This window comes from Pygoscelis adeliae, unplaced genomic scaffold (genome assembly GCF_000699105.1).
Source record: "Pygoscelis adeliae isolate BGI_AS28 unplaced genomic scaffold, ASM69910v1 Scaffold3, whole genome shotgun sequence".
Lineage (NCBI taxonomy): Eukaryota > Metazoa > Chordata > Aves > Sphenisciformes > Spheniscidae > Pygoscelis > Pygoscelis adeliae.
Genome location: NW_008824446.1, coordinates 3,265,870 through 3,280,436, shown reverse-complemented (window position 1 = coordinate 3,280,436; position 14,567 = coordinate 3,265,870). Strand labels below are relative to the sequence as shown.

The following is a 14,567-nucleotide window of genomic DNA, read 5'->3' as shown; positions in this document are numbered from 1 at the left end:
GTTGGAGCAGATGGAAACCTTATGTCAGTGCCTCTCCTTAAGCTGCATTACGGCTGTTCATGACCAGTGGCTTTGTGTGAGAGACAGCTTTCTCAGGAGGTTCCTGTGAGAGTACAGCAACCACGGCATTCAGGAGCCGCTTTTAGCCTCTGTCCTTCATTATGTTTTGAACGTATGGCATGCTTTGGCATTACAGTCACATACGCAGAGAGAACACCAGAAAATAAGCACTTTAAAAAGTAAATAAGAAACAAAAAACTCTTTGCAATTTTTGGCTGACAAGGGAGAGGGAAAGACAGCTGCTCATGACAGATACTAATCTTATCACTCAATGTACTTACTCTGAGCTTTTAGGCAATGTAAGAACCAAAAAACAAGAAGGTAGCTGTGCTCAGGTGGAAGTTAGCCAAGTCTCAGAAAGGTTGGTAAAACTGGTTGGTGTTCGGCTATTCGTGATGTTCCAAGCTGCTTACTTGCAAGCTTAATTTATCTTTGGAGGGAAAAGCAGTATTTCATTATTTTTCTTGTTGTTGTTGCTTTTCTTTCCTATTAGTTTTGCTTTTGTCTTAAAGGGAGAAGGACTGAACAGGACTAGCAGCTCAGTAACCCATATTTTTTCTGTTTTGTTTAAAAAGAGACTGCTGGTGCTATCTTTGATGCCCTTAGGAGACTGCCAACCAACAATGTTCTTTTATAAAATACACTGCTTATAAAATAGTAAGAGAAACAGTTAAGGCGAAAGGACTATTCGCTACTAGAAGTTTTATGCTTAATGGATTTTTTCTTCCTTAAAATGTTAAAAATATTTAACAATTATGGTTACCAGACACCTAAACCAGCAAAAACTGATAAAAATCTTTGTATCACATATAATGTTAATATTGGAACATTTTGCATGGGTTTTATTAATATCTTACCCACTGACGATGTTAGACTCCCATTTTCAATGCAGCAGTTTTTACGGTGTCTTCCAGTTGAGTAGTACAGGTGTGTATATTATACTGACCTTTGGAAAAAAAACCTGTAGTCACTCAGTTCGTTTTGAATTTGTCTAAAAGGATTTTGCTATATTTAACACAGAGACTGGGTGGCTATTGGGTTAATAACCTTCATACCATCTTTGGTATAATGCCATATATAGAGTAAGTGACGACACAAGATCAATCTAGCAATTGCATGGCAAAGATTAAAAAAAAAAAACAACCCACAGGAATACGGAGTCCAACTTGTCTTCCACTATTTTCAACATATTCTTATATGACGGAAAATATTCATACTAATGTGATTTTATCATGTTGCAGACTTCTGGCTCAATTCTCATCAGACATGGATTGTAATATGTCACTGGCTATCTCGACTAATGTGCTATTGCTTTTAAACCTTCGCAAGTGATAGCATTTTCCTCTGATTCTTCCTCTCCCTCCTTCTAGGCTCCCTTACATGGCAATGTACATTTGTAGATCTTCCTTTTGAACAGAATTCCGTACCTTAACGGTGAGCCCAGAAATGTTCAGTGCATAGTAAACAAAGAAAGTTGAAATGAAATTGTTTCTAGTGTTGGTACATACAAAGAAAGAATAAATAACTTGTAAATAAATCTAGATAGCATTATGAATTTTTCAGAAGGTGCATGCAGTAGAGCTGTGTTTGGCTGATAGATACGAATAAAGAGAGAGAGTGTGTGTGTGTGTATAAAGTGCAGGAGACAGAAGGCAGAAAGCTGTTCCTTGTGGAAAAGGAAAGTAGATTCCTTTGCACATCCCCAGTTATGCACTTATTTGATCTAGTAATTAATGTAATAATTCTACAAATTGCCTTGATGGTCTCCTAAAGTCTCTAGGACAGTCTCCACCTAAAACCATATGAAACGTTCTTGCAGCCTTCTGAGAGACTGGGTATTTTGCAGGTGATACAAGTTGCTACTTAAGACTTCTGTATCAGGATGCACTCTTTTTCCAAATAACAACTAAAAATTAAGTTATTTTCAAATACGAAGCGGGGCAGGGCCAACTTGGATTGTACAGATATTGGGTATATGTATCAACTGGGAGACAAGCTGAAGAGCCTCAGGCGTTAGACCCAAGTGATAGATTCATAATGAAAAGAGTGAATGCCAGGCACAATTACAGTTTGCCAGCAGATTCCAAAGGCAGCAACAATATTCCAGGTCGGAGGAGGCGTTTGCTTTCCTTCTGGGTGAGCATCAGGTGCCACAGTAATGGGCGGCAGACGTAGCACTTTCTTTTTCATCTGTTCCCTGCTTAATATGGATAGGTGACTTACACTTCAAGAGACAGTAAATTTAAGTACAGCATCACACATAAAATATTTCTGCCTGTCAATTATGCACAATAGTGTGTTTGGCAGTTAACTGCTAAGCAACATTGTGTGAAGATACTCAGTGTGATTTACTATCCAGTCTTGGACTAATTCTCCGATCTGGGAAGTTGGAAGCCCAAACGAGCTGTCCTCCATTTGTTAATTCATCTGTTACATTATTTGTTTTATTGTATATTTGTGTATAAGGATTCGGAGATACAGAATTGTCTAATAATTCATTCAAAATGTCTTGAGGTAGCTTTAATGCTGGCTCCAAGATTTATACTCAGCAAATGCTAAACACACAGGTATGTAGTACATTTATTTATCAACATTTTTGCTATCAAAATGTGCTGAACAACTTTTCTGATTAGTTTGGTTCTATTTTACAATAATTATTAAACAAAAATAAATTGCTGTGAGAGCAGTTCTGTGTCCCGTTAAATGCACTTTTGGCATCTCCTATCACTGTGGCAAGCACTGTCACCAGAAAAACAGCTGCACAGAAAGAAAGGATTGCTGCAAACTATGAGGCACTCGCAGATTATTCAGATATCATCTTGCACTGGCCTTAGGATGGCCTGTTACTTCCAGCCCTAAAAATAAACAACTATTAATCACCTAATGGCAACATGAGTTGACCAGCACTTATGGCTGCCCGGACCTCAATCTAACGGTACTCAAAAGCTTTTCTCATGTTTTCTGTCACTCGGGATAAGAGGTAGTTTGCAGCCAAGCATTCCTTTGGGAGGACTGCTGTGAGTTTAACAAAATGTTTGAAATAACCTCAGTAACTCCTCTCAACACTGATCCACAGCTTCAAACGTGCAGAATCAAACAATAGCAGCCTTACATCAACAGTCTCTGGAGAGTGAACTAATGGCATAAGGTTTTCTCAGGGAAACTGAGTAAGAAGCAAGTACCTCAGGAAGCACCATTCTTTGCGTGGGTTTAATCAGAAAGCATTGCTTCCAGCGACAATATATGGAATAATTCTGTAATGCAAACAACCACCTTTTCTCCCCACCTTTTCAAAGAATAACAACATTCTTGCAGTGTCTTAACTGGTAAATACAAGTAGCATAACTTAAATAGAAGTAGCATAGCTTTAGTAAACTAGTCATCAAATTGCACGCTGCGGGATGGAACGGTATTGCTGCTTTGAACAGGAACACATGAATGCACTTGTAGAGGTACAGTAAAACAATGTGCTAACTCTGATTTATAAAAGACAAATATGTAGAACGGCTAATATAGAATATTAGACTCTCTCCATCAGAAAGGAATTTATGAAACTTCTGAAAAAGGAGATGTAGAAAACTTTCTTATATTGTGCATTTCAGATTGAGATTTTTTGATTGAGCTTAGTTAAGCCCACGTGCATTTCAGATTGAGATTTTTTGGTTGAGCTTCTTTTGCTTAGTTAAGCCCATCATCCGTGGTGCTTGAAGTCACTTTGCCCTATATCGAGATGGTTAAGTGATGTACGATCCTTATATTTCAGGGAAACTTGGACCTATCTCCAGATTACCATATAAGGTACCTGGAACACTGTCTATTATCTCTTTCAGATAGATACTGGAACTAACTTTCCAGGCACCTAAAATGCATTGTTTTCCAAAATGCATACACAAGTGGTCTCCACTAAAGCCAGAGACAACTTTGACTGTAATTTCCATGAAACAGTCCAGCAGTATAAGGATTAACAATTTCTTTTCTAAAATGTTGATGTGAGTACCATGTTAATTTTCAGTACAATCAGCCCAATCCTGCAGCGCAGGCATAAGCGGCACCTTATAGTCTCTCTTTACAGCACAAAACCTTAAAGTCTGATGTGCAAAGCATCTACCTGATTTTGAAGATGCTGAGACTGGAAAAACAAATGTTTTACCTTAAGTACACACAGCCACTTTGAGAGATGAGCATCTGGAATACTATTAATAAACAACAAGATAATATGTTTCAATAGAAGTTAGGACATGATCCAACAAAACTTAAGAAATTCAAAGTTCACTCAGGGCTCTCCTGTCTTAATGACAAGCTGCCTTGAGCCAGTATGTGTTTTCTTTCTCATTCAATGCATCAGTCTTCACTTAGAAAGCCTTGATCCTTGTAAATCAGTGTAACCTTAATATTATTTAATCATAGCTTTTAAAAGTTAATTTCCATGACAACTATATTTTTAAAAAAACCTAACTTGTCATAGGATTATAAAAATCCTTTATTTGCCTGGAGAACAGTACTCAGATCTGAATGAATAAGTGTAAGTGAATAATGTGTTTCGACAGTTTGTTTATTAAAAATGTATTATGCAGCTAAAAGTTATATTGTATTTATAATATTTTAATGACAGTGACTTGCACAGTTTTGGTGCATTCTATTAATATGCATTTAAAAATCGTGCTATGCAAAATTCTAAAATATTTTAAACTGTCTCTTATATCCACATAAATATCACTTGATTTGTTTTTATTTCTTCAAATGCCAAAGGCAATTAAATCATATTATAAGCCTGATGAAATGCTGTTATTTGACTGATGCCTTAACAGTGTCATTGCAGAGATAAAAAGACAGCTAGTATAAAAAAAAAAAAAGCTCATTAAGATTTAATCATATCCAAGAGAGGTGTGACTATAGAGACAGAGGCCTGATACTAGTTTCCATCCACCTTTTTCTCACCTGATAACTCCAACTTCCACATCAACTGCATATGACACCAACATCTGACATTCATGGAAATGCCTACTTTTCTCGGCCCAAAAGAAATTCCTACTTTTGAGTCAAAACCTCCTTGGAAATGGGAGTCTTACACAATATTAAGAGAGTTTTAATTTTTTTCCTTGTCTTCAGTAAAAATAAGACTTCCCCCAACTACTGTGGTAACATCAAAGCTTAAAGCAGGTTAGGTTTTACTTGCTTAAGTATAATAAACTGGATGCCTGGATCCTTGAGACATAATATGCTGGTAATTTCTGTGCGTGAGGCTTGATATAGTGCTTGCTAGTGCCATGGCCAAGTTTCCTATTGCCTTTAAAAGTATGTGATCAGAACTTGTAACACTTTTTCTTGAGCCACATTTGCAAGCAAATATATTTTTGTGCAGTTGCTACTGCAGGAAGACAATATTAAGTAGCTTAAGGGACTTGGGCCCAAAAATACTGTAGCCTTCTGAGTTACAGGTTAAGGATCAGATTTTTAAAGCAAAAAATATCATTCAGTTCCTTGATTTTACTAAGTATTGGAATTTTTTTTCTTTCTTTCGACCAGATTTGGTGAAGTCAAAGAAATAAGGTGCTGTGTAATACCTTAAAGGCATCTTTTATTTAAATCAGTGTGTGTGTGTCACTGGATCACAAAACTGTGTGGAGGATTTAAAAAGTGTCAGGGATAAGAAAACCCCACAGTTATCTTTAAATTGCATTCAGAGTTTTTAAAATGCACTGTCTTTATGCACAAGTATCTTTATTTGATTTTAAAACTCTATATCAATGAACAGTAGCAGAAATACCTTGTTATAAACTATGCTGAACTAGGCTTGCGGTAGCTGTTTAAATGGAAAATTTCTTGCTAATCAAAGTCAGTTTCTGAGCAGTGGGTATTAAATGTTTGCCAAGATATATAACGCTGTGTCATCAGTAGTAGTAAACTGGTCTAGACGTAAGGAAGTTGGCTGACTGATGCCAATTGACCTTACTTGAAAATGTGGTCTGCAGTTGTTGCCTACTAGCCTAGCTCTGCCAATATCCAAATTCCCTCCACTGGCACAAATGAGACTTCTACAAGTACACTAAAATAAAGTTGTGAGTCCTTAAACAGTAAACTTATTAGATATTATAAGGGGGTTTAATTATTATACGTTCAGGGCTTATTAGTACTACAAGTAAAACCCGTTTACTCACAACTGTGATTCTCAAGAACCATGTTAAATTGACTCAGAATGTAATAATTTATTTGTGAATTTTTATAATTCTCTTTTCCCAGGAAATAAGTAGTGATGTACAAGTGGTAATGCTCTAATTTCCTTGATATTTAAAAAGAAAAACAAGGAAACAAAGCCAGCTTTTTAGCTGACACTGTTGATGATCTGACATTAAAAGGAAGGGACCAGAATGCAGTCCTTCAAAGACACATTCAGATGTGACCATCATAATTAAAATCACCAACCAGGTAGACCGTTACACTTTCATATAACGTGAATACTCATCTGAATCTGTTTGATAAAATATTTGCTTAAGTATATGCATATTAGAAATAATAATTCATATGCCACCATTTCATTATGAGAGTCTCTTGGAATTAAAATTATTTACATTATGCTGAAATGCATACAACCTATCTATAACAAATAGCCTAAGAATAAATAAAGCGAACATTTATTTTAAAACAATTGCAAGATGTTTTACATTTCTGCTCAGTATCGAGCAGTGTGTTGAAAATGCATTTTTCATAAAACCACATGCAAGGCTTTTTGATGGTGAAAAAATCCACTCGCAACAGCCACATGTCTAGGCAAATCCTTAGAAGCTAGTATGGACCCCACACAGACATTCCAGAAGAAAAGACATTACTAGAAAGTAGTTTCTCTTGAAGTGAAGTAGAATATGTGTGAGCCTACTAGGCCACTTTGATAAATAAATAAAAGTCTTTTTTCTTTTCTAGCACAAAACTGGTTCAACTGGAGGGCAAGTTAAACCCAAATTCACATTTTACTTTGTTTTTTCTTTCCCTTTTATTTCTTAAGTGATCCCATGGTTTATACGAAGTTTTTTGTTTTTGTTTTTGTTTTTGTTTTTTTAAGAAGAAGAACCATTTGGCTTTGGGCTATCTGCATTTTACCTTCCTGACTTTTCAGCATATCTCTGTGAAACTCCTTTCCAAGAACAAAGCCCAGTGTCCCAGGATTATCGATGTACAAAACTATACTCCTTTAACTATGGGTTTCTTTCAAAATTGGTGTCATTAAACCAGTACAAAAGATCCTCTGAACATTCTTAAATTAGTGCAAAGCTGACTTATTTAGAGTAGTATGATCAGACAGAAGTTTTATCTAAAGCACTGTTGAGCCTGTAACTATATTTAACTATACTCAGACTATATTTTACTATCTCCAGCATCTATCTCAAATCCTTCAGTTGATGCTTTGAAAGACACCATCTGCTGCCCTTAGTACTTAAACTAAATTTAGTCTTCTACATCAAGCCTAAATTAGGCCTAAACTAATCCATGGGCTTTTGTAATCCTGCTCTCTTCTTGCCGTGCCATGGGGTCATAAGCCTGTCTACCTCCTTTTTGGCACTTCTGGCACTCTGACCTCACAGGGAAGTGCAGCTGGATTAGCTTTGGCTGCCTTGTACTCACAACTTCTAATGTCAAAACTAGACAATGGCTAAACCAGGATTTATATAATGATAACTGCGTATTTACTGGTTGATTTTTAAGTAAGGTGATGCAACCTGCGTGGACAATTTTCACTTGCTATGTGTATTATATTGTGAAGGAAGCTTGCCTCTATATTTCCTGCTGCTTCTATTTTTACTGCATGGAATTAACGAAACCTTAGTTACTTGGGTTTCTTTTCAGCTTTCAAAAGAAACCCAATATAAACCTAAAGTTCTAAAAGTAATAGTTTCATGGGAATAGATAAAAATACAGTTTTGTGTAGCTTTTGGGCACATTCTTCACACCTAAGCTTTTCAGGGTCAGAACGAAGAGACGGGGAGGAAAAATACAAGTTCAGCACATTTTTAGGGGTGTATACAATTTTTCTGAGCAAGAACAAAATCCATAGGAGTCCATTGTTAGTTATATTCTAAACTTGATTTTCATTTTAAGCTTAAACCTTCTCCAGTGTGTCTGTCTTATGAGATGGGGTAACCTGGCCTATATTGCATACCGTATCAATATAGTTTTAGAACCATTTGGTACATTCAAAGTTTTTTTCTCCTCCTCAGAGCTAGTAAATGAGTCCCCTTTCCATAGCAATACTAAGTAAGCATTCTGTCATTTTAGTTTATTCTCCTGTGTAAACCAAGGTTAGTCACTAGCTTGTTAAAAGTTATGACTGAGGCAGAAATAAATTTGTAGCTTTACTCTGTAATTCACGAAGTTGAGTTTCGTTCTTCGTGGTGTCATACCTGTACTTTGCAAGGAGTCGAATTAAAAAGGATAGTTCTTTCTTCCAGGTTGCACTTCCCTACCTCACCCCCTTACACAGAAAGGTTAAGTGTCTTTTCAAATTAAGGCAGCGGTAATTAACCAGTGGCATTGTTTGTGATTTACCAACTCTGGGCGTTAATGAGAGAGAAATTAGCACTTAGCAGCAGGAGTTCCTGATAGTCAGTGGCAAATGTTTAATGTGCCAACAAGTTAATTTTGGTCTTAAGCACTGCACTTAAGTGTTTTTAAACAAAAGCATGGTATGTTTTTTATGTGACCATATATATGGGCTGTGTGATGCAGAGCTATAATAGAAGGAATGATACAATACAGTGGAAAAATGCAACCTAGGCAGCACAGGGCAAATAGTTTTGCTATAATAACACAGTCAAAAGCAAGATTGATGGATGTTTTCATCCTAAAGATGTACTTGCTCCTGCAATTAACAGTATGCAGATGTTCTTTTATATAAAGATTATCATCAAATTTGGCATTTCTGAACATAATTTTTTAAGCACAAAATATTCCTGAAAAATGGTGCTTGAGTTGTGATGATTTGATAGAAAGACATCAATTAGCCTTTTGAGGAGTCTCAAAATACTAATTTTATTAAAAATTACAATTTCAAAAAATAACAAATTACTTCAGCACAGTGCCCCATGCATTTTATGGTGGATAGGGGATTCAGACCGCCACACAGAGCAAAATAAGCCCTTCAAAACTTGGTCTGAGCAGTTGCTCATCAGCACCGAGATTTTTACCTGGCACACACGCTCGAAATGATTAAGTACTCCTGTACGTTAATAGTTTCTGCCTTGCATGAAATAGCCCATTGGAAATGTAAGGTCTGTTCCCTATCTTCTGGGGATTTTTGCTTTTAAGACAACTTTGGTTAGTACATAAGTACATCCCCACCCAATTATCCTTTTTCTGTGTTTGGTTGATGTGGGAACAGATACAGAGTCTGTGAAATAACAAAAGTAGGCCTATCCTGCGTCAGCAAATTACTGCCTCTCACCGGAGGCGGTGAGCATCAGTCCTCAGCTTCACTTGCCATTTGTTCCTCGCTACTGCTAGGCTAGCTGGCCTCCTTGACCCAGTGAGGTTGTGCACGTCTCGACCCCGTGCGAACTTCAGCAAAGGCAAGCGGAGAGAAGTCCTCAGAAACAGTAGAGGCTGAAGTTGTTGACCAGCCAGAGAAAACTTAGGGATTGGGTGTAGGCAGCACAGTCCTTCCGTGTGAGCCACTTTTTAGTCTGTGCTTTGTTCAGTGCTAAACATGTTTGAATACATTAGCTAGTGTAGGTGGACTTGTCAGGGTTTTGACCTTGCCACTTTCAAATATCATCTTTCAGTTCCAAAAAGCACGTCTGCCAGCGTTGCCTCAGCTATGCTGAGGGGCAATTTACTTTGCCACTAAACTGCGGCCACTTCTAGGTTGAAGAGTAGCAGCCATAAACCGAAATGTTACAACGCTATGCAGCAGTTTCGGGCAAAAGACTACCGTATCTAATTGAAACTGCAGGAGGAAGCCACAGGGGTTTCTTCTTCCTTTGATGCCTGTTCCATTACATGGGCACATCAAATAGAGTTTTCCCTCCATTGTTGGAAAGAAATCACCCTAACGAAGCTGGTCTGGCACTACCCACAGTTTTGAGTGTATTGTCTGCTAAGTCGACATTTAGGTTACCGTGCATCCCCCCAACACATTTTTATTATAATTAAACATTAACAAAAATTGGCTACCATATTGGTTGAGTCCTGAGCACGGCTCTGCATATAAACCATTACATGACATTCTATTGAACTTTTTCTTGTACAGACGGTATCTAACAGCTCATCCTGCACTGTTGTTTTTGGCAAGTTCACTACAGCATATAATAAATCAAGGAAAGAAAAAGCTTTTTGGCCTAATGTTGTACAGACTGCTGTAATGTTAGACTACAGAAAGCAGTTCTGTTTTTAGACATCCTTTTACTAACCCAACATTCATAATTTATGATTTCACTGTAAAATTCCTGCAACACTACACCAAAAGTAGTGCTGCCCTTTAATTAAGTGCTCTCAGTAGGAAAAACGTGAAACTGATGTGCAAAACATATCGCAGTACACAGTGATTGATAGTGATTACTTCTTTATGAACCCAGCCTGAAGGTCTGAACTTCCTGATGGGTAAAATAGTCCATGGGGCTACTTCCTGAGATTGCCTAGTGGGGATCAGTCAGAGTTAGCAATATCTGAGGAATTCCTGAGGCACATTTCGGAGACGTTACAGCAGAAACTTTCTATTTCTTTCTGAATTGTGCTTTACGTTAATAATTACCTGAATAATAGCTCATTGTAGAGATTATATTTTAAGGGTTCGTTGCTATCTTCATGGTATTATAATTTGCATGAACTGGGACTTGCATAAACCCCTGTATTTTTAATGCTTGCACATCCAAATCTGAAAAAGCAGAATGCATGGCAAGAGAGACTTCTGTATGTACCAAGTTACTAAATGTTATTTAATATTTAAGGCATAGGGATTTTCTTACTGATAAGTGCAGAGCATTCAAAGGTAAAAACAAAACTCTGATGTGGATTATTTGTCTCTAAATAGCATTTTTATTCATGGAATCAGGTATTAGTGACATATCAATTCAACATCGATTAAAATTTGAAAATTAAATGGAGGTCAAATACTCTCCAATTTTGCAGTGAAATTAACAGATTTACTTGTGTTGGAATCACAGAGGTGGGGAATTAAAGTTCACCTGGCACAATCACATAAGTTCATTTTCGGTTTTGCTTGGTAGATTTGGCCCTGGATTAGTCATCTACTGGTATGGATTTATTGAAGAGCTGGACTGCCATCGCGAACGTGGTATCCTGCTAAAAGACTGCTTTCCCACTGACATTGTGACTCTGCGGCACAGCATGGCTCAACGCTGATGTTGGGAGGAAGAGGTAAATCCGGAAGCAATTTTACTTTCCTGCAGTGTAAACTAATGGCAGCATCTGCCCTGAACTTCAGCTGAACTCCTGCTGCCTGCCCTTATGCTACTGCCTCTTTGCACAAACATATCAAGAGTTTCTGTTTTGCTTCAGACCTCTGTTGTGATCAGCCAAAAAAGACAGACACAACCCACTCATTATCAGCATTTCTGTCTCTGTCAAACAGCTAGTTTCTAGATACTCATAATCTTTCTTCCTTCCGGATGGCTTCTTCTAGCATTCCAAACAAAGACAAAAATGCAGAGGCTGAAAGGTGCAACTTTCAGTTCTTATCCCTGTTACAGAGTCACCTTTAAAAATAAGTGGCTTTTTTATGGCTTCACCACAAGTTTACTCAATGCTAGTGATCTGACTGAAACACCTACACTGATGTGGAAAATTGGTAAAGACTGTTATTCTGGGGCTTAAGACAATATAACGCATGGCTCATAAAGCCCAGGTGGTAAGGCAGGATCATATAATTTCTGGCTGTTACAGCAAATAGCCAGATTTTGAGAAAATAATTGGTATATGTGTTTTGTCACTATCTGATTGCCAAAATCAACAACGGAATCCCAAGTTAACAATTAAAAAATAATCTAAGTTAGGGGATTTTTAGGGGGGGTGAAAGTGAAGAGCAAGGATTTATTTTATGTATATAAGCCTGTGAAGTTTGGGGTTAGTACTGTAGGTTTTTTAATAAGTAGTTTAATGACTCAAAAATAACTTGTGTTTTGTCTTTTCCTCCCCAGCCCCCAGGGAATCTATACCCAGGAATTTTTCTCTTAACTGACTTTAAGGAAGGAATCTGTCTTGGCCCCCGTAGGTACTGTAACACACAATTTTCTGGCGTACTGAAGTCCGAAAGAACAATGGGCAGGAGCTCTCTGTGTGGGTTACTTCTGAGGAAGATTACCATCCTGGTGTTCAAGAAGGGGAGCAAAAAAAAGATAGAACAGTGCTTCATACGGGATCAGTTCCACAAGACAAATAAAGCACACAAATGGACATAAGTTTCCTGCGTACTTATGTATCCTTCTAAGAGCATTGTTTTTCTCATGTTGGAACCACCGAGATCAGAGGTACCTTGAAGTGGGTGTTAGCCCTCCTTGAAGTTTTGAGGAGTTCAGTCTCATTCTGTTTCCATCCTCATCGCCACTCAGAGGGGCTGTATTGGGCCTCAGGTTGGTGCTCTCAGTTAGAGGTTTCTTAACGATAGCGGCTTATTGGGCTTGACACTCTTTACAACTCCTTTCTTTGCTAACTGGCATTTGGGAAAGGACAAAATATTTTAAAAAGTCAATGAGAGTTTTGCATGTATGCTCCCTGTATTCAGATTTTTGGAGAAGTTAAGCAGAGGTACGGATTCTGTTGTAGAATTAAAGGTGTGATAACAGTCTCCCTAAAGCACAAGCTGATAACCTCTTCCATAAGGAAAGGGTCTTTAAAACATTACAGTCCATATTCACCATCTTTTTCAGTTGAGGTGATACTTTGTGCGCCTGTATGATTTTAAAAATCACATGCAGACTTTTTACAGTCTTGCCTTGAGTTAAAAGAGAGGGTATTAATCCTATTCAGTTTTTTCAGCTATAGTTTTCAGCTGCATATGCAGTATTTTTATTTTGAAGTTTTAGTTCTCTCTTTAACACTTTTTGGTAAGTTTCAGACAGGAGTTTATCATTTTGACTAATCTTTAATTTTCAGGAAAAAATATCTTTAGTCTTCCTAGTACTCTGTCCCTAGCTGCAGAGACAAGCTAGTATAGCTCCACTACAGTGAGTTATTGTTGCATAGAGATTATTTTCTTGGGTTTGAATGTGTTATAGTGGAAAGATTTATTTTTCAAAAAATATTCAAACACCTGTTACTCATTTATGTTCAACTATTTAAGGTATTGTGCTTAGCTTATTTTAGCTGACCAGCTTTAAGGATCTGCCCGTAAAGATACACAGAAGCAGTCTGTGAAGTATATCTGCCCGATGCTACACAGAAGCTGCATTTAGGGTGTTGCTGCCACTGGGACTTTTAACTGTGGTTTAGGTTAGCCGAATGTGTAAAATCAAGAAGAGAATAAAAAATAAGAAATAACTGAACATTATTGTAGTAGAAAATTTAGAAGTAATGGTTGTCTGTGTGAAATGGGTTTTAAGGGCAAACTGAATTCGTTTTAGCTAGTGCATATGCTTTCTGTTGTATGAAATCATTTAAATCAGCTTTTACATGATGCACTAATGCTGCTTTTTCTTTTTGAATAAATTAAATTTATCTGCACAGATGTTGAAAATTCTGCTCAACCTCCATCAAAGCTTTGCTTTATTTGTTTTTGCGTTAAACAAATTTATGTGAGGACACACAGATAAATCATGTTAGGCTTGTATTTGTTTATTTATTCCTCTACCTAATGCTGTGATATAACAGGTTGGAAAGCAGTACAGCTGTCTTTAATCAAAGCTTTGACCTTATCTTTATATATTGCCCCCTTTTAAGAATCTTCGTATTAGAATGAGGATGAAGTAAGCCACGAAAGTGTACATACTGTACTAATTTCATTACACACTATCGAACAAGCTTTGCCACCACAAGAATTACGCTATGTCACTATTTTAAATGCTGAAAGCAGAACTTTAAAAAAATTAAGACTGCTTTGTTATTCCTACTTGTATCTTGCAAAAAACCCTCATTTGTGTATTTTCTCTGTCAGATGTAAATATCAACTTTAATATTAAAGAGGAGAGACTGCTGTTTGTTTGTGGTTGTTTGTTGTTTTTGTTTTCTTAAACAACGCTGTAGTCATTAGAACCTTAACGTTAAAGCCAAATCCAGTTTTATGGAGTATTCTGTAGAGTGTGCTAATGAATTATGCCAAGCTAGAAAACAGAAGTGTGCATAAAACTGAATGATGTTCTCACTGGCATATATAGACTTGCCAAGCATCTGCTCTTACAAGCACTGTAATAAGGCCTGTTCTGAGCTTTAGGAATCGATGTAATTGTGTTGAACAGGGAAGTAAAACTTCCCTGTATAGGAGGAACAGCACAATGGTGGGTCACACTCTAGTATAAAAAGAAAACATTTTTTACCATTCCTATATTCTGTGGACACATTATTAGTAT

At 37.2% G+C, this 14,567-nt stretch overlaps 1 protein-coding gene across 3 annotated transcripts in view; it reads left to right on the top strand.

Annotated features, from left to right (window-relative positions):
* LOC103914360 (chromosome unknown open reading frame, human C15orf41) overlaps positions 1–14,192 on the top strand; it is a 103,731-nt gene extending 89,539 nt beyond the window's left edge. Inside the window, exons 11-12 of one of the 3 annotated variants that reach the window (XM_009320990.1) lie at positions 11,274–11,424; positions 12,278–14,192. In XM_009320990.1, the coding sequence (XP_009319265.1) occupies positions 11,274–11,409 (136 nt within the window). In that variant the 3' untranslated portion in view covers positions 11,410–11,424; positions 12,278–14,192. Of the gene's footprint in view, positions 1–1,430; positions 1,495–11,273; positions 11,425–12,210 lie in introns of those variants that run through there. The other 2 variants (XM_009320989.1, XM_009320991.1) reach the window with 2 other exon arrangements.
* Positions 14,193–14,567: the final 375 nt, after the last annotated feature.